Source organism: Vombatus ursinus, unplaced genomic scaffold, assembly GCF_900497805.2.
Source record: "Vombatus ursinus unplaced genomic scaffold, bare-nosed wombat genome assembly UNPS02014779.1, whole genome shotgun sequence".
In the NCBI taxonomy this organism is placed as follows: domain Eukaryota; kingdom Metazoa; phylum Chordata; class Mammalia; order Diprotodontia; family Vombatidae; genus Vombatus; species Vombatus ursinus.
Genome location: NW_020954557.1, coordinates 10,487,335 through 10,514,128, shown reverse-complemented (window position 1 = coordinate 10,514,128; position 26,794 = coordinate 10,487,335). Strand labels below are relative to the sequence as shown.

The 26,794-nt window shown below is 37.3% G+C and overlaps 1 protein-coding gene across 3 annotated transcripts in view; it reads right to left on the bottom strand.

The window, feature by feature from the left end:
* Nucleotides 1-13,033: 13,033 nt before the first annotated feature.
* The window catches only part of FTCDNL1 (formiminotransferase cyclodeaminase N-terminal like), a 122,076-nt gene continuing 108,315 nt past the window's right edge, over nt 13,034-26,794 (bottom strand). For all 3 annotated transcript variants that reach the window (XM_027866110.1, XM_027866112.1, XM_027866111.1), the window contains one exon: nt 13,034-14,642. In XM_027866110.1, the coding sequence (XP_027721911.1) occupies nt 14,215-14,642 (428 nt within the window). In that variant the 3' untranslated portion in view covers nt 13,034-14,214. The remainder of the gene's footprint in view (nt 14,643-26,794) is intronic.

The following is a 26,794-nucleotide window of genomic DNA, read 5'->3' as shown; positions in this document are numbered from 1 at the left end:
GATAAGGCTTCTTTTGACTATTATAGGGAAAAGGTGTTGGTTTTTTTTAATGTCTTACTTTGGAACTTCCTTATGTTAGAAATTTATTTCTCATGAATTTACCTTGAGTCTCTCCAAGAATTCTTAAAAGGGGTTTGCTTTTTCTTAAGTCCTCATTGTTGCTGTATTATTCAGGGATTTGTCCATCCAGTCAGACGTATAGAGGTGTGCACAGTGAGCACTTCCTGGAGTTCAAGTTAAAGTATAGCCCCTTTTAGTCCTCTCAATGGATGTTTGCTTATCAAACTAAATAAATTCCCAATTAGTGGAATTTGAATCAAATGTGACAGAGGATCTTTAGAGGAAGGAAATTGTGCATTTCCTTGAATCTAATACAGTCAGTTACTCCATCTGTATATGTTACTTGGAATGAGAAGGGAAGGGTGAAGGTACAAATTCTAGTATCCATTATGAGAGATCCAGATGCCTGGGTCTCTCTAGAATCGCACAAGACAAGGGTCCTGGGGCCAATTTGACTCAAAATCAATAAGGTCAGACTGGAATAGCCCATGCCTCACGATTCAGATAGAAAGCTCATCAAGCATGTCGAGAAAGAACAGTTGTCTCCTCTTGCCAATTCCTCACCTTGGGAGGAAAAAAGGATGATGTACTCCCCTTTTCCCTCTTTCCCTCCCATCAGTTGACCTTAGAAATGTTTTGTACAAGCAACCCTAGTTATTTGTCATTCAGGAAGCCTTTCTCGTTTACGTTTAATTATAATGCACCATAATAATGGTCGTGCACAATAAAACAATGGGGCAGCTGAGTGATACAGTGTGTAGAGTACCAGGATTGGAGTCAGGAAGATCTAAGTTCAAATCCAGCCTCACACACTTACAAGCTGTGTGACCCTGGGCAAGTTATTTAACCTGATTGCCTCAGTTTCCTCATGTGTAAAATGGACTGGAAAAGGAAATGGCAAACCATTCCATTATCTTTGCCAAGAAAACCCCAAATGAGGTCATGAAGAGTTGTATACAATCAAAACTATTGAACAACGATAATCACTAGTATTCACAAAGTATATTAAATATGTATGAAATTAATTTTGTTTGAAGTCTGTATTGATGTCATTTCTGAGCTCCTTTGGTCTTCATAGTTTGTTGCTCACATCACATGACTATTTTCTAACATATTAAGAAAGTTAGAGGGAGCACTGTTCAGAATTATGCTACTATCCTTCCCATCCCCAAACTCCAAATTTAAAACTCATTCAGCAAATAGTTATTGTATAAATACTACATAGAAAATACTAGGGGAGGGAGACATAAAATGCCATCATTCTTAGTCTTTCAGGGCCCACAGTATAACAGGGGAAGTAAGACATGCACACAAATAATTATATTATAAGGCAATATTTACTATACTGGCAAGCATCATCCTAACTGAGCCCAGTGCTCTCCCTCTTTCATGTTATGTGTTTGTAAATCTCACCTGCTCCATGCAGAAACTGGCTGCATGCATATGTATTCTATGAAGAGAACTAAATGATTTCCCCCAAAAAAGGAACATTTCTTAGGGTGAAATATAGATAAAGACACAGCTGGGGATTATGTCCCTGAAATGACTTTAAAATTAAACTCAAAAGCTATTCCTCCACCACTCTACAAACAATAATACAGCAACTGGAGAGAGGAAACTAGAGGGAGACTTTCCTATTTCCCCAGGAGGGCTCATGGTCAATACATTCTTGAACGAAAAAAAAGAGAATCAAAAATTTGTTATATCTAGTCAATTCATGGCTACTACAAGGCCAAAATTTCTTAACCATGGGGATGATAGAAAAAGAATCTCTTGAAATTGTGCTCCAACTTTTTCAAAGTGACCAAGGTAAATGTAACTCTATACACCAGCTTCTACAGAACAGACTGTTAAGTTTTTATTTCTCTCAAGGTGGTTTTATTTCCAACAAGTTTATTACCATGACTATACTAATAAAGACATAAAGAAAATCTTGGGGAGAATTCAACTGCCATTCTATATTTATGTCAAACCAAGATGTTAGATGATAGAAATTGTGTAGCCAGAACTTTTCTAGAAAGCCAACTATCAGGAACACATCACTCTGAAACAAAGTCTGATCTGTTACCATATTAGAAACAGAATATGGTCTGCATGCTGGATCTACTCATTCTCAGATGTTAAAGAGGGAAGGTTTGGAAGAATGAGCCCCAAATAGATCTGAGATGTTGCTGGGATGGATTTTCAAGGCCGGATTGGTAAAATGTTCCACAGAGTAATGCATACTGAGGAATCGAGTACTGCTGGCTGGAATCTGTTGGCTTGTCAGAATCCACGTACTGAAGATAGATTGAGTTTTAAAGAGGCATTGTTGTCCTTCCTCTCCCTTTCAGAGGAGAAACATTATGAACACAGGTTAGCAAAGGGGTTCAGGACATGAACTTGGAAAGGTGTTCAAGCATGAGTTCAAATGGGGATTTGAAAAAGGGAAAGTAAAGGAGGGCTGCATGGTTGATATTACAACCACAGAAAGAGCTCCACTGTGCCTTTTGCCCCAATAACCTCTTTGAAACAGTTTGAGGCTGTGTCTGAAATGGACTGATTGTTTTGTACTTTTACATTTTTTCCCTGAGAAATATCTGATTAAGAAAGGAATATACTAGTCTTTTCTTCCCCTGCTCCTTCTTCTGCTGAGTTTCAGGAACAGGCTAAAGCCAAAGTCTGACTCCAGGTCTAGAGTTCCATTCACTGAGCCATCTAACTATCCCTATTTGTAAATAGGGAGTTGAAAAAAGAGACAGAGAGTAAGGCACGTTAAACAGAAAAAAAACAACAACAACACAATAGATACATTATCTAAATTGCTGTCAGAGGGTTTTCTCTCTGTCTTGGGGCTCCTGAGCTATATGAGAGAGAAACACAAATTTATTGTTTTATTTTATAACCTTTTCAAAGCACAATATCAAATCATGTGGATCTAGAGCACTGAGCCTTGATACTGCCTGAGTATCTTTAGGGGGAAAGAGGCTTGCTTAGCAGTGGAATGCTTCTCCCATTGTCCTCTACTGACGACATCATCTACACTATCTGACCCTGAATAAGGGACCAAAGGAAAGTGTTGACTAAGGGAATTTCACATTAGTGGGGACAGCTAATGAGATGAGTGAAAAAACATAGTTCTGTTGTAATGGTTTGTCCTTTATTTTCAAAGAGAACCAATGGTATTCATGGGTAATGTCTTGACTTGTGCATGAATTGGACTTAAGTGAGGGAGAGTTGCCCAAAGTTATCAGCCTCACTCTCTCTTCCTGAGTCATTGCAGGACAGAAGCCAAGATGATTGGTGATGACCTGGGATACAATGAATGACCTTGCTGTCTTAGATGCCTGACCAAAAGTGCTTCACAGTGCCTGCTTCAAGCCACCTTCGTGACCATTGGAACAAATTGTTTTCATCTGCCCATTCTGCCAGGGAAAATCTTTAGTGCTTAGGATAGGCATCTCCCTAACTCACAGACAGGTTTGAGGCCTATTGGTTACCCTCAATCTGGTTCAGCCTTTCTGCTGAGACGGTTTACTAGGGCATGGCTGCTGTATAGGTTACAGCTTCTTAGAGCCACAGGTGAGAGTTGGGTGAATCAGGTAGACATCAAAGATGGATGAGCAGCCCTGAAAAGGGCTCACCAAGCCCTCACACCAGCAATGCTAGTCTTCATGAACACCCCATACACCCCAACTGCCACCATAGAGGATGGAGGAGAGAAGCATCTAAGAGGGACTGATTATTCTGTTAAACTAAACATCTCCAACCCCAGGGATAGATAGCTACAAATCAAAATGAAAGAACAATGCACTTTTACCACTTTGTCCTGATACAGGAAGGCTGTGGGTGAATGATGTCCCAGGTTTCCATCTGGCCTTGCCTGATATACCCAGCCTCAGCTTTGGCATGGATAATAATGATGGTGGTGCTAGCTCTCCTGCTGAAGGTACCACAGGAGAATTAGAGGGCAGGGCTAATTATATATAGCCTCATACACATAAAATAAGCAAATGCAGAACTAGACCAAAGGAGTTTAGCAAACTTGCTTAAGTACTGTCATTCATGACTTACTCTAATCTTTGTTTCAACTAAATTTTGATTATCATGTTTTTTTATAATTCAACCTGGAGTAAAATTCCACCTGGGACTTACAGGACTAGACTTCAGGCTAGATTGAAATCAAAAGCCTTTGCAACTTCTTTCTGCTGTTGTCTGTGGGCACATTAACTTCAGAATCATCCAGCGACTTCTACTTCCCCCAAAGATCCCTTAAGCATCTTTCCCCTTCATTTCCACATGGTATGTGGTATATGGTGCCATGATATTTAAACACCTTAGGGAAGAGGGAATAGCTCTAAACATGCTATTGGATGTAGCTTTTGCTGCCTTTGTGACATAGATTCATCACTATTGTCATTTGCCCCAGACTACAGGTACCTCAGCTGAACACGTAACTCCCTTCATGATCTTGCACACACACAAACACACACACACACACACACACACACACAGAGTAAGACATCCAGGCACACTCATGCTGCTATGCTGTGAATGTCTCTCTTGTTTTTCAGGTAGTTTGAAGTTTTGTTCCAATAGAGGCAGAAACAGGTCTAGTCCCAAGCACTAGCAGCAAACCCCTGCTTGAGTGAATGAACATTTATTAAGGGCCTACTGTATTCTTGGTACTGTGCTAAGTGCTGAAGATACAAACACAAAAAAGAAAGACAGTCCCTTGCCCTCAAGGATCTTATAATCTAATAGGAATTAGAACATACACACACACACACACACACACACACACACACACACACACACACACATACCACACACAAGGTGAAAAGGGTTGGGTTGGGGTTTGAGGGAAAGTTCCTTGGTAGAAAAGAGACAAAGAAGTCCAAAACAAGTGCAGTGGTGGAAAATGAGATGTCTGAGGAGGTGTCAGTCTTGTTTCCCTACTCAATTGGAGTTTATGGATCCCCACTCCCATCAGAGGGGCAGAAGGCACTGATGAGGTGGAAGTGACAAGGCTGATTGGATCTTGAAAGATGATGAGATTTCCCAGTTATGAGTTTATATAGGACATGATGGAGACACTAAAGAAGTCCAGAATAGTGCTGGGAAATGAGGAGATGCCTGCTTCTCCCTGAATTCATTTGCTGGCTATAGCACCCCAGAAAAGCTAGCTTACTTCTCTGCCTGATGATTTTCTGGCTTCATATTCATACTCCCTTGGTTTTTTGTTTGTTTGTTTGTTTTGTTTTGTTTTGTTTTGTTTTTTGCTTTGCTAACACATAGCAGAAAAGGAGAAGGAGAATGAAAGCTACTTTGGGCATGTAATTTTCCAATTGTTAAATCCAGGAGAAGGGACAATTCATCCCCAGCCCAGCTAGTTTGGAATTATAATATTCTCCTGGCCTATGAAAGGCTTTGGCTAAACAGTGTTCATTGTGCTGGTTGAACCCTTTCTGGTTTGACTGAAGGGGATGGGGCTGGAGGTAGTTGCTCGTGAGAATTGCAGTGTCTACAAGCCAAAGTCAAGAGTCAGTTAGATGTGTAAGGAACTGAAAGGGCCAAAGTGTAAGGCTGTGTTGGGAGCAGAAGCAAGATCAAAATAAGGAATCTCATTTTCTTAAAAAAACACTTGCTCTCTATAAATCATCTTTATACAGCAGTGCTTGGTGATATTATTTAAGTTCAGCTGTATTAATAAAGGAGTGTTTATTTTTGAAATGAGTACCAAGTTAAAGATTTAAATCTAGCTCTAAGACAAAATATGTGTTTTGTGGTTGGATAATGGACCACATGAATGAGGAATGGCTCCCACCTGTTGGCAGTGTACCCTAATTTTAGGGAAAGTACTTAAGTGGGGGAGGTAGCTGAATTTGCAAACCTGAACTTACTAAGTTATAGCAAATGTATTGGCTATGGTGAGTCATCAGCAAGAATCTTTGATGGAATGATGACCAGTTTACAAACTGCTGGTAATAAAAAAAAAATAAATATAATCTTGTGATAAGCAGCATTTCAGTTATTTTTTTTTCAGAAACTAAAACACATATACCATAATTACTTTATACATGGAATCAGAAAGCCTGAACTTCAATGGTGAAATGAAGAGACCTCTAGATTTGGAATCAAAGGACCTGGGTTAGAATCTCTCCTCTATCATTTGCAGCCTGTGTTGCCTTATTAACTCATTTAACCTCTCTTAAGTCTCAGTTTCCTCATTTGTAAAATAAGAGGGTTTAACTAGATGACCTCCGAAGTTTCTTTAAGTCCTAATTGCATAACCCTAAAATCTTCACTGCATTACAGTTATTCCTTCCACATAGAGACTTCCCCACTGTGGTTTCAATATATTGCGGGTTGGCATAAGAAATTAATTAAGTGGGAATTTGGGGGGAGTTTTGCAGAAGCTCATGCAAAGACACAAAGTCCAACAGACAACACAGAGCCTATAACCAAATACTTAACCCAAATTTTGCAATAAGGTACTGTAAACACCCCATAAAAAATTCAGACTTCTTTGGTATGAAAGGAGGGCCAAAAATTTTTACATGAATTTTGCAGATTGCGGGGATACCATGCTTCTAACCTGGGCAATGTGGAAGAGATAATTGTTTCACTAGCTATGAGCATTTGGGCAATTCAGGCAACCCCTTCTGAATATGTCTCCTCTTCTGGAAAATGACATGGATGAACTGGATGTCCTGAGATACCTTCTAGCTATAAATCCTATGAACCTATAATATAATTATTTCCTTTACTAACTCCTGTTACATTTACTAAATCACACAATTAGCACTCCATTATTTCCCATCTTGTCACCTAATAGTTTTATGTCTTGTTTCAATAACTAAATTTGGAACTTCCTATGGCCAGGATCATGTATCTTATTCCTTCCATAGCACATAGAATAGTGTTTGATAAACATCAGGGACTTCATAAATATTTCCTCATTATTGGTCAACCAATAAGCATTTGCTAAGTGTTTACAACATGCAAACTACTGTCCTGGGTGCTGGGGAAACAAAAACTGTAAGGATTCATTTTGATTTTCTTTTCCTTTGTTCTATCTCCCTTTCCATTTCTCATTTGAAAGGCTTGACAAGGCTACTGTGAAGAAGGTGGAGAGGTTTAGGGGAAGCCAGGGTCTTGACCTTGCCTGCCTTATTACAGGCAGGGCCTCACATACTTCTAAGGGGCAGGACAACAGTGATGAGGTACCCTTCACAGCAACCCGTACAAGGATGGTATTGACATCAACTGCCACAACATCCAAAGACCAGTAACTTCCTATTTAATGAAGATGGAGTTGTAGAATTAGAGGAAGATACAAGACTTGCTCTGGGGCAACTAGGTGGTGCAGCGGCTGGAATGCTGGGTCTGAAGTCAGGAAGACTCAGCTTTCTGAGTTCAAATCTGCCCTCAGACACTTATTAGCTGTGTGACCCTGGGCAGGTCACTTAACCTTGTTTGCCTCCATTTCGTCATCTTTAAAGTGATATGGAGAAGGAAATGGCAAAGTGCTCCAGGATCTTTGCCAAGAAAACCCCAAATGAGGTCACAAAGAGTTAAACACAACTGAAAAATGACTGAACAGGGCTTGCTCTAGCATAGTGGCCAGCTGCAAATAGAGCTCATTAAAGTAGGATAGAAATGTATGGACAGGAAAGGATGGGTAGAGGGCTTGGGAAAACATTTGGGCAAAGCTAATGGGGGTAGTCTGATAAAATGAGACTGTATCTAAAAGGAAAAGCTAGTAAAGATTTCAGTGGACTGATGGGTTGATTCATGGTGCATTTTTGACACTACATGGCTGTGTTCTGTAGGGTAGAATAGGCTATATCAATGAACACCTTGAGACTCCATTTGGACACCCTACCTATAAGCAAGCCATCATTAATATTTCTCCCCCTTAACTCCAGAGATATAAGTCAGATCCTGTTTGATTGAAAGGTTCATAAAAAATGAAGTGAAGAGAAACTGATAGAGAAGAAAACAAAAAGATAAGACAATAGGGAGCTGACAAAGAGAATAGACCAGTTGTCTACCATTTATTAGGAACTCTAATGATCCTGCAGATTTTCTGCCTCTATCGTTGTGTCTCTATTATCTCATGCTTAGACTGTCTGGGGGCTTTTTTCCCTGCCAAGAACCTTGGAGGATAAACAGGTTTCGATGTTTAGGCCTCTGCTCCAACTCCCAAATCATGCTAAACCAACCTACATCAATGCTTTATGGGAACAAACCTGAAAATACACATAAATTAAGGGGAAGCAGCCAACTGATCAAAATTCAGACTAGGTGCTCTGGGCACATCCCATATGCATAGGAACATTTGCTTTAACCATAGCTGAATAGTTGCAGATGTTTTATTAGAGATTGTTCTTAGTAATTGTTCATACCTATGAAAAATAGATTTTCTTAAAAGCCATGTGCAGGCTTGCTTAAAACAATAAGCCTTTCTAGCCCCCAGAGCACAACATGCTCTGGTTGTAGAGTCTGGATTCTTATCAGACAAATTCTGTGCTATGCCCTGAAGTTTCTGTGGAAGTACAAACAACCAAGTCAAAGAAATGCTTTAGAAAAGCGAAGCTTTGGAGCACGTAGCCTGTCAGTGAGATCCTCATATTCCCACAAAGTAAACAGTAACACGAGAATATTTATACTGAACAAAACTATATATCAAGCCTGCTTTTGCTCAGCCAGAGGGAATGATAAATTTCTTACAGATCTCTATTATAGTGGTCCTTTGTTGACCACGGACTCCACTTCCGAGATGGTAGAAACTAATTACAGTTCAAGACTTTCTTTTCATGTCAAGCAAAGACAGTATCACTCCCTCCCATTTTTTTCCTTTTTTTTACAACTACATTTTACTTAACCCACCTTTCATTGAAGTGTTTTTATTTCTTATGATCCAGTTCCAAAGTCGTTAGAAAAAAAAAGCAACCACAAAACATTTATCACTCCCAGACTTGCTTTCTTCTCTCCTTGGCCCTCTTAAAAGAAATTAAAGTTTAAAGTTTTAAATTGGGCAGGGTAAGAATTACCAAGTAGTTGATAGAGGGTAAATTCTCTATTTTGTCCATGTCAATTTGATTTTGTTCTGGCATGGGCACAAATGGTGAGCAAAATGACCTGGGAGGCATTGGGAACTAAATGGGATGATTCCATCTTCCATATGATACCCATTATATGCCCAAATAAAGAAAAAAACAAAAGAAAAAGTTAGGCTTAGAATTATTTTAGCTTTTTTTACATAACATTTAACATGGGATAGGATATATATCAAAGATTAGCTCATTTCAGCAGATTTTCTGCCACATTCACAATACTTGCTAAATACCAGACCAAGTAGAATGATTATTATGATATTAATCCTACACTCATCCCACCCAACCTCCTTCTTAGCATCATTCAAGGTTCTATTTGCCAGATCCATGTGGATGGAACTGGTAACATCTCCATCCAACCATAGAAGTCTGAGAGAATGAGGAGTTGGTCCAAGGAGACTTGCTAGAGAAATATGATGAAGAGAAAGAGAAAGGGAAAAGAAGATAAGAGAAAGAAAAGGGGGGCTGGGGTACACAGTTCATGTAGTTTATGAATCTACTGGTTTTGCAACATTTTATTATTTATGACTCAAAAATAATAAACTAATAAACAACAATTTTAAATGTACATAATTGCCACATATTTCCAGTTGATGCAGAGGATTTATGTTTGTTTAAAAAAAATAAGCACAACTAAAGTTCACATTCAGTAAGTGAAATCAGCTTAAGAAATAAAAGTAGAAAAAGAGAACCTTATATACTTTATCCATGTGTATTTATATGTCCATTTGAGCTACAGATTACATTTTCTTAAGAATTCATGGATTTATTAACAAAATTCCCTTATTTGAGGTGACATGGTCTAACAGGACCTGCTCCTAAAAAAGCAGTTTGGAATGCATTGATATGGGCATACGCAGAAAAAGTCTGATCATCCTTGAAAGTCATTGAAAAGTAAATCAACTTCTACACAATTTATATTAAAACCCAAATGATTTTTATACTAAACCCAAATGAATGACTTCAAATATTGAGAAAAAGGTTGTAGCCCTAGAATAAGTCTGCAAAGAATTGCTAGAGGAGAAGAAAGTTAGGTGTCTTCCCCATATGTTACACCCAGAGATACACTGACATATCCAGTCAAATGGGAAAGATGTTTCACCCCTCACAACTAGGAGCACACCATGACTGTTTCACTGTTTTTCCTTCTACTTTTTATTTATAATGATAAATAACCAAAAGAAAACAAAAATCATAATTCTGGCAAGAAAATCAAGTGTTTGGGTCCAAGGCTTAAATACAAAGCATACAGAATATTAGGGTAAATAACAAGATACTGTCTAAGGAATAGGTGAGTTCATCTTCTTTTGTAGTCCCTTCAAACAAATTCATATCATGTGCTGTTACCAGACAAGTTTGTAATATTTCTTGCTAAACAAAGGTGATCAAAAAGTCCATCATGACATTTCATTCGTTTATGGCTAGACAGGAGCACCATGGAAAATCGTGGGTACAATTAAGTACAAATTCTGTGTATTTACAGACTATCTTCAAGGATTTCAATGCAAATTCTACGTATTTACGGCATATCTCCAAAGATTTGAAAGTACTTAAAAGACACTAATTGTCACAACAAGATGTACTCCACATGTTGGCTTCTTTCTCTTGAAATTTCTTCCAACAAATGCCGTAAATCTTATCCAATAGCAATGCATTACTTCATCACTCAGATTTCCCATTTGTTTACTCCACATCACTTAAAATTAATCAATCAACCAGTTAACAAACCTTTCTTCCGCACTGTGCTAGGTGCCTTGGGATATATATGTTTATGTGTATGTATATAGATATATGTATGTGTATATTTACACATATATACATATATAAGTGCGTGTGTGTTGTGTGTGTGTGTGTGTGTGTAAAATGAAACAATCTGTATTCATAAGCATGGTCAGTATGAGACTCAGTACAGCATAATGGCATAAACCCTGAGAGTCAGAAGACCTAGATTTAGTCCCAGTTCTGATGCTTCCTAGCTGTGGAAGTCACTTAACTTTCAACCTCAGCTTTTCCATCTGTAAAATGGGAATAATAAGATTTATACTCCCCACCTCACATGGCAGTGATGAAGAAAGTGGCTTTTAAACTCAACTCACCCATAATTATTTATTGAGTTGTAAACTTTAAATCATTTATAAAAGTGCTGTTATTTTTTTTTCTCTGTATGAACCCTCAACAAAAGACAAACCCTACTCTCAAGATTACCACTAAAGTACACAAAATGCTATAATGATGGGACACAAAAATATGAAAATAGAAAGTGGAGTATTTTTTATAACTCTCCCTACCCCTCAATCATAAAATTATAGAGTTGGAATGGAGGGACCTCAGAAGTCATATAGTGCAACCTCTTCCCCAAGGCCTGAGAGTCCTGCCTACTGAGTTGTGTTAGGTTATACTATTAACTGAATCATACTATTTAGTCTATGAAAAATCCCTCTATATTTCAATGGTTTCTGAATACTATTTTTAAGTATCTATTAAAACAAAATAGATAATCATCTACCCTAAAGATGTCCAGACTCACTCCCAGTAATTTGATAGGCAGTTAGGTGATACAGTGGATAGAGTACTAGAGCTGGAAGACCTGAACTCAAATCCAACTTCAGATACCTATTAGCTCTGCTACCCTGGGAAAGCCACTTAACCTCTCTCAGTCTCAGTTTCCTCATCTGTAAAATGAGAATAATATTAGGACATACCTTCCAGGATTGCTATATGGATAAAATAAAATAATATTTTTGCAAATCTTAAAGAGTTATAAATGCTAACTATTGCTATTATTAACCTAGGAATTAATATAGTTCATTAGTGGCAAAAAATAGTAATAATACCTAGGACTTTAATTACTATGGGACAATTCCCTATATTCCTCAGCCCTCACTTCTTCCAGGAGAATGTATAATTTTTCTATTTCTGTTTCTAGAGACTAACAAATATTTAATAAAAGCCTGTTGGTTGTTAAACTTTATTCCATCCTAGACCTCTCACTGCACATTACCTCATAACTCTTTGCTTTTTCATTGGCTCTATCCCATGCCTGGAATGTTCTCCTGTCTCTCCTCTGCCTCCTGGCTTCCTTCAAAACTCAAGTTAAATCCTATCTTCTACAAAAGGCCTTTCTCAGTGCCTCCTCAACCTCCTCAGTGCCACCTCATATGTATATGTGTATGTGTGTGTATGCCATTATATATAATATATAACATGTTATTATATGTTATATATTCTATTATACTATATGTGTATATGTATGTATGTATATAAATGTATGTGTACATATATACACAGACACACATATATTGTTTACTCTTTGTTTGAAGAAGACTAATGATATCATGGCATGATGTCTTAACTTGTACATGAATTGGATTTAAGTGAGGCAGAGTTGCACAAAGTCATCAGCCTCACTCTCTCTTCCAGAGTCGTGGAAGTCCACGGATATAGTGGATGACCTTGGTGTTTTCAATGTCTGACCAAGCTGTAAGTATTCCACAGCTCCTGCTTCAGCTGCCTTCATGGCCCCTGGAACAAATTGGTTTCATCCACCCATTCTGCCTAGGAAAGTCTTCACATGCTTGTGGTAGACACCCCTCTAACTTACTAACAGGTTTGAGGCCTGTTGGTTACCCCCAACCTGGTTTAGCCTGTCTGCCTATATGGTTTACCGGGGTGTGGCTGCTGTGAAGGCTACAGCTTCTTGGAGCCACCAAAGATGGATGAGCAACCTTGAAAAGGGTTCGACAAAACCTCACACCAGAGGTGCTAGTTCTTCTGGAATACTTCATACACACACACACGCACACACACACACACACACACACACACACACACATAGTTGCTTGCACATTGTCTCCTTTATTAGAATGTGAGCTCTTTGAGGGCAGTGACCATACTTTGCCTTACTTTGTATCCCTCTTATTTAGCACAGTGCCTGGCACGTAGTAAACATTGCTGACTGACTTTCATAATCCTCTATCTTCTGGTATTCACTGAAACCTCGCTTCCTCCTGAACATATCACGTCCCTTGGCATTCTTTGAAAAGTGGTTCTTTCTACCACAGCCCCTCACATTCAGGGTTGGGAAGAGAAGTTGACATATTCCTTCCTCCTCATTTCAGACCCTCTTTCTGCCATCATCACTCAGCAACCACTTCTCCTACCTTAAAGTTCATTCCAACCTGTGTACCTCCAGATCACTCAGCTTCTTCAACAGTAATTTCAGTATCTGGCTTAGTTTTATTTTCCACCCCAATCCTTGGACTTCCGAACACTACAGAGTTATAGTTCTATCTCCTCAACCCCCCTTGATTTCCATAGCCAATACTTCTCAACCACACAGATGTGTCAAACCTGAAGCATCTCCAACCCTCACTCAGACCTGGCCACAGGTGCTAGAATTCCTAGTTATGGTTCTGATTTATGTAATCTTTTAAGGCACATTTCCTTTTTGTCCCATACATAGTTACAATATTTTAAGGTTCATAAAGTGTTTTACGCATATTATCTTCAAATGCCACAACAACCCTGTAAAGTAAGTATTTAATATATTATTCCATTTCCTCAGTGAATGAGAAAGCTAAGGCTCAAAGAGTTTAGGTGATTTATCTGTGACACAAAATCTGAATCCAGGTCTCTCATGCCTTCAAGAGCATCACTTTATCCAACAATACACATGTAATGCTAGAAGGTATTGAGAACCTGCTGGAAACAGAAGGTATAGGTGCTTCAGAATGAATAGTTAAGTAAATAAAGTCTATCTTTGCCCTTATTTATATCAATTAGTGGATATATATGTACACACACACTTTTTTTTTCTTTTTCCAAGGACTGATTTTTTTCTTCCAAGATTTTTCATAATTACCACATGGTAGCTAAGTGCTCCTGATGATCATAGCAGAATCACAAGGCCATTTTTTGTTGACATTTACAGATACTATTTTCCTATTGCAGCTGCAATCCAACCTCTGTGTATTTTCTTTTCATCTTTACTGAATGAAGAAAGGGTTTGGTAGAGGCTGCCACTTTCCAATTAATGCAAAAGCATTTGCTGGAGTCACATGAAAATGCCCTCTCGTTTCTTCCAGAATTCTCCAATCTTTTTCCTTAGAGCATATTCAGCGCAGTCTTTGCACTCCTGAGGTGTAAACCCAACCAATGCTGTTCCAACAGTGCTAATTCCCTCATCACAAGCCAGCTTTTTAATTTGAGCCTCTAGAGACTGAGGAGAAATGTAAGAATAATGATGCCCAAGAATACAGTATGTTATATATCCGGTGTTTTCTATAGGATTTTGATCTTCAAAACTCTCTACGTTACAAGCAATTTCAATTTTCCCACAATGAGGAAAAGCCATAGCTTGAACACCCTTTAGTCCATCCACATTGGAGCCTCTGATCGCACTTGCAATCTTTTTTCCTGTAGCCAAATCTTGAGAGTCAATTGTCACATTGCAGTTCATCACATAGGGGCTGGCACCAATACCTACAATCATTAGAAAATTATATTAGTGAAGAAGAACAAGTTCCAATTTGGAGTATTTCAAGAACCCTCTCTTTAATCTGTTGTGATCATCAATAAAACACTTTTTTGGGCCTGCTTTCACTGTGAAATAATGTGGAGTGCCATAATTAATGTTCTCTCTTTTCAGTGACTCACAACTTTCTAAAAGATTATCTTTGTGGTGATACCTGAGCAAAGCTGACATAGCTTTCTGAGATAACAGCGGGCATAGGGAAATATATTATATCAATTTTAAAAGCATTTGGAAGACTTTTTTCATCCTAGAAAATTATAAAATGTAGGAAACTTTCCAAAGGACTAAGGCAAGCATTCTTAACCTGAGATTAACTGATCTCTCAAAGGTTCATGGATAGATTTTAGGTATCTACGAATTTGGATAGGAAGAAAATTAAGTCTTATTTTCATTAACATCTTTTGTGATCCTGTCTATTTTATTTCATGTATTTAGAAACATAATTCTAGCTTCAGCAGGCTGTCAGGTGGGTCCATGATACACACAAAAATGTTTAAAACCCCCTGCACCATGAGCAAAGGTATGGTCGTCCTACCTCAAATCTCTCCCCTCTCCAATCCATTTTCTGCAGATTTGCTAAAGGGAGTTTCCTAAATCAAACATCTGACCACATCTCCTTTACTCAAAAGATTCCAGGGGTCCCCTGGGATATCTAGAGTAAACTATTGCAAAATAATCTTTAACTTCCATCTAATGCCAACCCTATATGCTGGTTTGAATGGTAAATGAAGTCACAGAAAGACAAAATGGAGCCTTGTTATGGATAAGGGGAAGTAGACAGGGACTTTGCCTTGGTCATGGGCTGACTTTATGTATATAAGCTTCAGATAAGTTTTTTTTTTTTTTTTTTATCCCATAGCTAGTGAAGCTAGCTCCTTTCCTTATTCCTGAGTGAGTCACTGCCCCATGCCACTGGTAGTCAGTCAATAAGCATTTATTAAACACTTAATACATACTAGGCACTATGTTAAGTTCTAAGTATACAAAGAAAGGCAAAAATAGTCCCTTTCCATAAGGAGTTAACATTCTAATGGGAGAGATAATATGTGAATAATTAGGTGCATACATGATATATAGAGTAAATGGAAGGTAATCCTGGAGCAAAAGTCACTAGCAGCTAGACAGCCACGAAAGACCTTCTGCAGAACGTGGGATTTGAGTTGAGTTTTGATGGAAGCCAAAGGACTAAGAGAAAAAAGGTTGAGGAGGGGGAAAAACCCAGGCATGGGGATTCTAAGGCACAGAGTTAGGAAATAGACTGTCATGCGTGAGGAACAGCAAGTAAACCAGTGTGGCTTGATTGGAGAGTTCTTGGTGGGAGCAAAGTATAGATAGAAAGAGATCAGGTTATAAAGAGCCTTAAATGTTAAATAGAGGACTTCATTTTTTATTCTGGAGGTAATTGGGAGCCCCTGGATCTCACTGAACACCAGAGTGACATTGTCAGAACTACTCTTTAGAAAAATCACTCTAGCCATTGGGTGGAGGATGTACTGGTATAAGGAGAGACTTGGGGCAGGGAGACCAACCTGAAGGCTCCCCTCAGGGCCTGAACTTGTTCTTGCACCACCAACTGCTCCATCACCCCTCCTGCCTTTTAAGGGAAATGGATTAAAGATAGTTGTTGCTGTTTAGTTGTTTTCCAATCATGTCTGACTCTTTGTGACTCCATTTGGGGTTTTCTTGGCAAATATACTACAGTGGTTTGGCATTTCCTTCTCCAGCTCATTTTACAGATGAGGAAACTGAGACAAACAGGCTTAAGTGACTTGCCCAAGGTCACACAGTTAGTAAGTGTTTGAGGCCAGACTTGAACTCACGGAGATAAGTTTCCCTGACTGTAGGCCTGACACTCTATCCACTGAGCCACCTAGTTGCCCTGGTGGTTTTATAAGTAGAAAGGGACAGATGTGACATGTAATGAATGTCATGAAATCTTAAAAATGATGAAATTTGTCAAAGGATTGGGTAATGTAGGATAAGTAAGAATGAGGTGATGATATTGAAATTTTGAGCCTAGGTGACAAGGAGGATGGTGGTGCCCTTAAAACTAATAGGGAAGTTTGGAAGAGAAGCTCGTGATGGGACGCCTATGAGATATCCAGTTCAAAAGGACTGACTTACATCGGTGATGTAAGACTGATCTAGTTCAGGACTGTAATGTAGATCTGAAAATTATCCACATCGAGTTGCTTAGAACCCATGGAAGTTGATGAGATCGTGATGCAAGAATACAGAGAAACAGAACCCAGGAAAGACTCTTGGGGGATATACTTGGTTAATCAATATGATGTGGATGACTCACCAGCAAAGGTGACTGAAAAGGAGCAGGTGGACCAATCAAAAGTGAACCAGGATCAATGTCATGAAAACCCAGAAAGGACATGAAAGAGTGCCCCCCAATCAGTAAGAATAAAAGAAATGTGAATCAAAAATACCCTGAGGTTTCACCTCAAATCACACAAGCTGGCAAAGATGATAAAATATGAGAATAGTCAGTATCAAAAGAAGGAAGAAAACAAGCATTTTTAAGCGCCTACTATGTATTAGGCACTATGCTAAGAGCTTTACATTATTTATAATATACTCTCACTTGATCCTCATGACACCTTAGTGCCTAGTAGGCACTAATATTGTCCCAATTTTATAGTTGAAGAAACTTGGGGCAGACAAAGGTTAAGTGACTTGCCCAAGGTCACACAGCTATTAAATGTCTAAGGCTGGTTTTGAGCTCAGGTCTAGCACCTTATCCACTGTACAACCTGGCTGAAGAAGTTAGGTACACTAACGCATTGTTGGTGGAACTGTTAGTCAGTATAACCATTTTGTCAAGCAATTTGGAATTATGCAAATTATGCAATAAAGTAATTAACTACTCATACATTTTGATACAGAGATTCCATTACTAAATATATTACCCAATGAATTTATTGGTAAGCACAATGTCCCCATATGCAAGAAAATATTTATAGCAGCATTTTTTGTGGCAGCAAAGAATTTGATTTTTTTTTTATTTATGAAGTTTTTGTTTTGTTTTGTTTTTTGCAAAGCAATCAGGGTTAAGTTACTTGCTCACAGTCGCACAGCTAGTAAGTGTCAAGTGTCTGGGGCCGGATTTGAACTCAGGTCCTCCTGACTCCAAGGCCAGAGCTCTATCAACCGTGCCACCTTGCTGCCTCCGGTAGCAAAGAATTTGAAACAAAGTAGATGTCCACCAAATTGGGAATGGCCATACAAATTGTGACATATTAATGTAAGGGAATATCACTCTGCTGTAAGAAACTATGAATATTATGAATACAGAGAAGCCTGGAAAAGACTTGTATGAACTGATATAGAATGAAGTTAGCAGAGTCAAGAAAACAATATGTGCAATGCCTATACCAATGTAAATAGAACCACAAAATAATCAAATGTGGATGTTGTGAAATTACAAAGAAGAGATTTAGAAGACATTCTCCCCACTACCCCCATCCCTCCCTGCCAATCCTTGTGGAGATAATATGGAATTATCATTACATATGTTGTCAGATTTTTTAATGTATTGATTAATTTTGCTCATTTTTTCCCATTCTTTTCAAAAGTATTCTTTTTATAGCTTTATGGCAGAGAGAATGAGAAGGGGAAATTGTAAAATTAAAACATATCAATATGAATTAATTTAAAAAATACAGAGGAGAAAAAGAGACCAATCATGACGAATGCTGTAGAAAAATCGAGAAGAATGAGGATTAAAAAAATGCAATTGAGAAATTATGAGTTCGATGATCTTAGAAAAACATGGAGAGATTTGCACGAAATAATGAAGAGTAAAATGAGCAGTATATACAGTAACAGCAATATTATTTTAAAAACAACTTTAAATGACTAAGTCATTTTGACTATTATAAATACCCAAATTAACTACAAAGGGCATATGAAGGAAGACACTGTCTGCATCCAGAGAAAGAATTCATAAATAGAAGTATGTATAGAATGATTTTTACATATATACATATTTGTGTCTAATGGTAGCCACCTCTAGGGTTAGGGGAGGGAAAAAAGGAAAAAAAGAAATTTACATGATAACTTTATTATATATTTAAAAGGAGTAGCAAGTTGTACATAAATAGATTTGCAGTTCCATGTATGATCATTTTTTTCATTATACTATGTTGTTGAAATGCTTGTTTTATTCCATAAATTAAATAAATATTCCATAAATAAAAAAAGTAAACAAAACTAAAAAAAATTGGTAACTTTAGAGAGAGAAGTTTCAGTTGAATGATGAAATTAGAAAACAGATTGTAGAGGGTTTAAGAAAGAGAGAAAATCAAATGGCAAAACCTAGTCAAGACAACTTTTCTCAAGAAACTTAACAACAGAGAGATAGAGAATAAAAACTAGAAGGGAGGGTAGGGTCAAGTAAGGGTTTATTTTTTAAGATATGAGATGTGTTTTTAGGCAGTAGGGACAGAATCCATAGATAGGGAGAGAATCAAGATAAGAAAAAGTGAGGATAATAGTGGCAATACTAGACAAAACAGGAGGGGATGAAATTAAGACACATGTAGAGGGGTTTGCCTTAGTGAAATGCCACTTCTTCATCTGAGACTGGAGAGGAGACAGTGGGTGATCTCTGAGTGACGTGTGATGAGAAGGGGAGATGGGAGATGGGAGATGGCTTCTGTGAGGTATGTGTCAAGGCCCTCAGTTGAGAGCATTCAGGAAGAGATGCCCTGGGAGGCTTGGGAAGAGATGAGATAGTTTGAAACAATACTAAGGATCACTTAAATCATGGAGCTCAGGATGGCAATTCTATTCACAGTACTCTAGGGATAGTTCTACTCACATTGCACATACAAAATGTACATTGATGGATCTATAATGTGACCAGTGTAGATATTTCTCCCACTAAACTATATATCATAACCTTTCCTTACCTTCTTGGTCTATATGATTTTCATGATGTCCTTCTGTAAAATCTCTAATAAAGCTCTACCCAATGTTCTGAAGGCCTTCTCTCTTTCTTTTAGTATCTTATAGATAATCATTGTTAAAACTCCTGATAAATATTGATAGATATCTTAATATCTTGATCTGTCCATATGTAGTCTTTTATTCTTGCTACATGATTGACTTACATCCTTTTCCAAGCAGACATATGCTTGATAAGGTCTCTCTCTCTTTCTCTCTCCATATATATATATATATATAGATAGATAGATAGATAGATAGATAGATAGATAGATAGAGATAGATAATACAGATAGTCTCTCTATATATACATACATATATATATATTATATGTATTTTACGTAAGTCATTTTTGGTAATCTGCTATAGCCATGCACTTTGGGCACTATGTAATTTTTGATTCTTCTGAACTCTAAAAACTGGGCTTCTAAATATGTAGTTTATTAGTTGGTTAAGTTAATGGCAGCATAATAAGCTTCAGTTTTCTATGCCTTCATTCGGGAATATTTACATTTCTTAACAGCAAAACTGTCTAGGGGGTTAGTAAGACCAAAAAAGGTAACTTTTTTTTTGCATTTAACAATTCCTTAGTTATTATTGCCAGCTCATTTTGCTGGCATTTCTTTTTCTTGCTGCTTTCAAACATATTACTTGTGATATTAGTGTCCACCAGAGAGGTCCCTACTGTTTTTTCTTTATACTACTGAGATTTGGGGTTTTTTTTTACTCACTGGCCTGGCTACTCTCATAGTAATGGTCTCTTTACATGTTCAGAAAGACAGGCTTTACTGGAACCAGTTAAACTATTAAATAAGGCACATTTCCTTCTTTTCTCACACACAGTCACAATGAAACATTTCATCTCCCATGAACAGGCAAGCCTCTTGGTACAGGGACTTCTGTAGGCATGAATCATATTACAGTATTTCTCCATACTGTTGATTTCACAAGAAATACATTTCCTAACAGTCAATAGATCTCTCTCTTTCTTCAAATAGCACACACCAATCACCTACTCCAAATATCTGCAGGAAGTAAATCATTGTAACATTTCACAGAGTGCATTTAGACATTCCTTTTACTCACATAAATCCTGATGTACAGTGTTGCCATGTGTGAACTCTGTATGGGCATCTAAGTATGATAAGGAGGCAGCCCAGCTTAGCGTAATGAGCCCTGGACTTTGAGACAGGAGAGACTTTGAATCACATTTTGCTTTGGGCACTTGCTAACTACGTGACCGTGGGCAAGTTATTTTAAATCTCTTAAGTTGTAAAATATCTGTAGATTGAGGTTTTTTTTAATTGGCTAGTTAACGTGTCAAACATTTCACAAGTCTTAGAACAGTTAATGTCAGCTATTTTTATCATGATATCTGTCTGTCTGTCTTTCTCTCTGTGTCTGTCTCCTATCTCTCTCTGTCTCTGTCTCTCTCTGTGTCTCTGTCTCTGTCTCTCTCTCTCACACACACACACATACACACACACACAGACACACACACAGACACACACACACACACACACCATCTCTCTAATCTCCTAAAAGCAGACACACTGAATTTCTTACTCAATATTTTACTCCACGATTTTATATGAATCTATAACTGATACAAGAACGTCTTACTATGCCTTTCCATGTATAATTAACTAGGACACTCAACCTCAGGAGAATGGTGGATTCTTGTTTTCATGTTTGTTTTTGTTTTTGTTTTTACTAGATACTATCAAATTACTTCATACTAGAAAGTGAACAAATGATCTCCAAATGTCCAATCAAAGAAGGCATTTACTCTATAGTAGGCTATAGCTCTTTCCTACAATAACAATAACAACAACAAAATGCCTCTTCTTTTGCTTCATAGTTTTCTAGACGCTAGCATCCCACCCTTTACAAACCAATAATGAATGATAAAAATGATCCAATAACAATAAACCAGATTCTGCTTTGGAATACAGAGATCTCACTGATGTTATATACAGACAAAATTCAGTCCTCTGTGCTCATTGCAACTTCGAAAGAATTTTTAATTAAAAAAGGAAAGCTAATTCCACTATGTCCTTTAGTTAGTTAAGGCTGTCTAATTCAAATAATTCCATTCTTGTTTGGAAACCAGAAATCTGATGTGAACATTTTCTTTTCAAGTTGTAGCTTCACTCCCCTCCCAAAGTCTACAACAGAATGGTATTCAGATGTTCTGATGGCAGAATGCAACTCTTTGCTGCATGGTTGAAATCACAATTTTATTCCAACACAACTGTCACAACGCCCTGAAGCAAGCTAAAAACAAGAAGGGGAAAAAAACTCTGGTATGATTTAATTTCCATGTGTTCTTTAATGAGAAAATTTATCATTCTAAATATTGGTGTTTACTCCTATTTAAATCTTTTTTTCTAAAAAGAAAAAGAAACTGAGATTGAGTTGCTATTATGTAGCTTGGAAATATAACAAGCCTGATGTTTTCCTGACAATTCTGCTATTTTCTTGTGTGGAAACACTGTATTTATCATATACTGTACGGCTGGTGAGTCAGATATTGTAGAGACCTTATGGTTAACTGATAGTGATGTAAACTCTTTATGCCAGATTGTTTAAGCAGGAAAAAAAACCCAAATGCACTTAATTAACATCTGATGTGTAGCTTTTTCAAACACAAATGCAATATTTGTGTTTGAGCACTGGCAGTAATGACTGTGAACTCTGCTATTAATGTCTGGTTGAAAGATGCTTGTGGCAAGATCACGTCTGAAGCAACACAAATAAAAACTTGTGTTCAGACAAAACAATGGTGAAGAAAGAGCCCATTAGAAAAATAAAGAAGCAGCCATCAGAAGAGAAACATGTAATTTTTTTCCCTTTAGAAACATACTCACATATCAAAACTACTCTCAAGAGTGGATCCAGATACCATCATTTTCAATAAATCAAAGGTAGAAAAGACTCCATATAGTCTTCTCCCTTCTGCCCTTTTCTCCAAATAAGCTTAAATTTAACAAGGTCAGAGATAGCTTGAGAGTTTTTGTGTTAGTTTTACTTACTAACTTAGGCATCCCCTTTTTGAATAAATTGATGAGTTCAAAAGATCATGGATTCAGAGCTAGAATGGGCCTTGGAGGTCATGTAGTCCAACTGTGTCATTTTATAGATGGGAAAATTGAGTCACAGAAAGGTTAAGTGACTCAGGTTTACACAAGTAGTGAGCAACATGGGTGGGATCTGAACCAGGCTCCTATGACTCAGTGTTTTTTTCCACTGTACTATCCTGAGAAAGGCAATGATATAGAATATTTGGCATCTTCTTTCTCAGGGGTTCTTAACCTAAGCTCCATAGACCCCTGACAGTGGACAGATTCCAGGTGGTTGGTGAACTTGGAACTTTCAGTATGTGACAACTGTATTTCAATATAATTTCTTTCCTTTGTAATTTTCATTTTATACATTTCAAAACATTATTCTAAGGAGTTCACAGGCTTCACCAGGCCGCAACAGGGGTCTATGACACAAGTAAAGGTTAAGAACCCCCATTTAATCCATTTGGAGAAAGGACATCTTTCTTATGTGTAGGCTGCATTTCAATTGCTATCTAATCACTAGATATAATCCTGGTAACTTTTATCAAGGGCAGCTAGGTGGCACAGTGGAGAAAGCAAGAAGACTCATCTTCCTGAGTTCAAATCCAGCTTCAGACACTACTAGCTGGGTGACCCTGGGCAAATCACTTCACCCTGTTTGCCTCAGTTTCCTCATCTGTAAAATGAGCTGCAGAAGGAAATGGCAAGCCACTCCAGTATCTTTACCAAGAAAATCACAAAAATGGTGTCACAAACAGTCAGACACAACTGTAACAACAAGCTTTTACCAAACTAGGATAAACACTATTCCTTGCTTCAGGGAGGCTCCCAGGGGAAGAGTGCCACATAGGTTCAAGTTTATGGGCAGAGAGATTCTTTCCAATCAATTTATTATCACACTAGTCATGAATACTTCAAAAAATTTTGAGTGTGTCCTAAAGAAGAAGGATGGCAACCGCTGGGAGTTTGATTAGAGGATCCATATGACTCTAATGTGCTTAGTAAGCCAAATATTACCACCGAGGGAATGCAGGACATCCATCTATATCACTGAAATAAGAGGGAAAAAACTTAGCAAGAGGTAAAAGTTTAGAAAGAGGACAGACACACAGACGTTAACAGAATCAAAGAAGTATTCTAGTCTTATAGCCACAGACTAGCCATAGACATTGCTTCAATTGGATTTGATTTCAAGTTTTGTTCCTGTAGTAACTCCCTGTCTTCCTCAACAAAAGAGGAAAAATATTATCCTAGTACAGAATAATCGTGAGTTTTAATCAGTTAAAGACAGTGATGTTCAAAGGAATGTTTCTGAAGGTGGTAGATCTATAATTAAATTAAATTATTATTAACATTAATAACATATATTTATATAGTACTTAAAGGTTTTAAAGAGTTTTACATATATAAATATATCTACATATATATTTAACAATTTAAAACTGCACTAAATGTGTGTACATCTATCTATATCTATTTATCTACTTATATCTATATCTATTTATGTATCTCTCTCTCTCTATATATATATACATATGAATGAGTGTCATGGAATGACTTCCAGAAATATTTGAGAAACATAATTAGACATAAAATGGGCAGCTGGGTAGTGCGGCGGATAGAATGCCAGGCCTGGAATCAGGAAGACTCATCTTCCTGAATTCAAATACAGCTTCAGATGCTTTAGCAACTACGAGCTGTGTGACCCTGGGGCAAATCACTTAACCCTGTTTGCCTCAGTTTCTCCATCTATAAAATGAGCTGGAGAAGGAAATGGCAAACCACTCCAGTACCTTTGCCAAGAAAACCCCAAACGGAGTCACGAAGAATCAGATATGACTGAAAAATGACTGAACAACAAATAACATATAAATAAGCTCAAACTCAAATTTTTCTAGAAAGTACAACTGTGCCCTTCTCTACTTAGCTCCTGTCTCTTCATCTCCTTCTTGAGTTCATAGTTTAAGTACCTAAGACACATTAAGTTTCAACACTTTGAGAAATGCTACTTTTCAGAAGATCAACTTGACTAAACAGTAAAGTGCAAGAAATGATGAAATATGCTCCTTGAAACAAACTTCTTTCTACAAATGGTAAATCATTTTCTAAGTTGAGGCCTCGAGCTTTCAGAACACTTGCAGGTATCTGAAAAGAATCCTCATAGGGAATTCTCGGTGTGGGGTCACGAGGCACTACATACATCAGTTGGGTTTCTTGATGCCAAGAGCAGGATTGTCTGATATTGGACTTCCTGTTTAGAGTGGAGGGAATTGAGCAGGAGCAGATCTCAGTAACCCATTTAGAGAGCTAAATAGAAACTCCATGATTCCAAGACATGCCATTACTCATATTATCTATGACTCTTAAAACATATAAGATTAGAATTCAAAGAACACTTTTCTTCTATTTTTTAAACAATTATACACATATGCATGCTTTTCATATAGCAGAGTGACTACAGTGTTTAAATTACCCCATAAATGTTTAGGCCTCTTTTTTTTGATATGGTGTTTATTTATAGTTCTTAGACTATCAACCATTATTGCTCTATCCTCACTTATGTTCACAACAAGCTGACCAAACATGAACTTTTAAAAGGAATTTGGCTTAAAAGATTTTTGTGTGTTTGGCAGAGGCTGAGAATGTTAATCATCCCTGGACTCATTTTGTTCTCTCTTGTTTATAATATTCTTAGGGAACTTCAAATTAGAAACCTATGCCCTTATTGATTCTGTTTCCACTCTGGTGATCATGTGAATATATTTGTCATCCTGGAATGTTGACATTAAGTGTTAACTTGACAGCAATGCTAATATTTTATTCAATTTTTAAAAAAAGAAATAAGAGTGGCAACAATATGTTGTTGGTGTCAAGCTATGGTTTGTTTTGGTGGAATAAATCAAGAGAAGAGTGCTAAGACTATGTAGAGTAACCTGAGATGAGTTGGAAAAAATATTAAAGGCTAAATTTAGGAAACATATAAAAGCATTAGTATTATATGATACCAAACTCATTTCATCAAATGATAACCAGATTTGCTGTGGCTTCACTTAAACATTATAGTTATGAAAATGACATTTAACAAGATATTATTTTAGACAAAAGCAGATCATTCTTCCCTCCTAACTTCATTATAAGATGAAATAAAATATGGTAGATATTTTATTTCATCTTATAATGAAATAAACTAACCTCTACTTAGAGAAACTAACCTCTACTTGGAGTTTACTATGAATTGCAGACTCCACTTACATTCTGGACTGGGATATATTAGAAGCAGGTAATTTATACAGCTTTAAAAATTATTTTCCACTCACCTTTGAAAAAGTTTATTTAATTGCTACCAGCACCTGCTCTGGACCTGTTAAATGGGTTGCTATTTTTGGCTGGCCTTATCTAAGAGTATGGCAAAGTAAACTTGGAAGTCCTTGCAATTTTCAAATTTCCCGGTCAAGGTGAAGTTTATAATGCTTTCAGGAAAGATTTATCAAGGCGTACAAGAAAGATCATAGGAAACAGTCTAGGCCCATTTTTCCTTCTTTGCTAATACAAAAACATTTTAGATCTTTCATCAGGCCAAATTTGGCTGAATTCAAAGCCTGACTTATAAAAATTCCAAATTGACTTATCCTAACAAAAAGCCTACAAAAAAAGATAGGAGATAAATAAGAGAAATATTTGTGTGGAAATTTTTAAAAAAGCTAAAGACCACCTCAAAGTTCTCCAGATATTTCTAGAGATAGCTGACCTTCATGTAAAGTGGCAAAGAAGATTTAAGAAGGTTGAAGACAAATGAACCAAAGATTAATGCTGAAAAAGTAGAGACAAAAATAGTCTTCTTTACAAATGCATTTAGAATTAGAATGGGAAGTAACATATGTACTGGTTTAAAACAAAAACAAAATTTCCTTCCTTTTGGGAGATTGGCCAAATAAGAAGAGTAGTAGTGTTTGATTTTTAGGTAATGATATTTACCAGAAAAACTTGAATATTCTCACAAGTAATTCAATTCAACCCAGCCAACATCTATTAAGTGCATAACATATGCAGAGCACTATGCCAGGCACTGGGGGGAG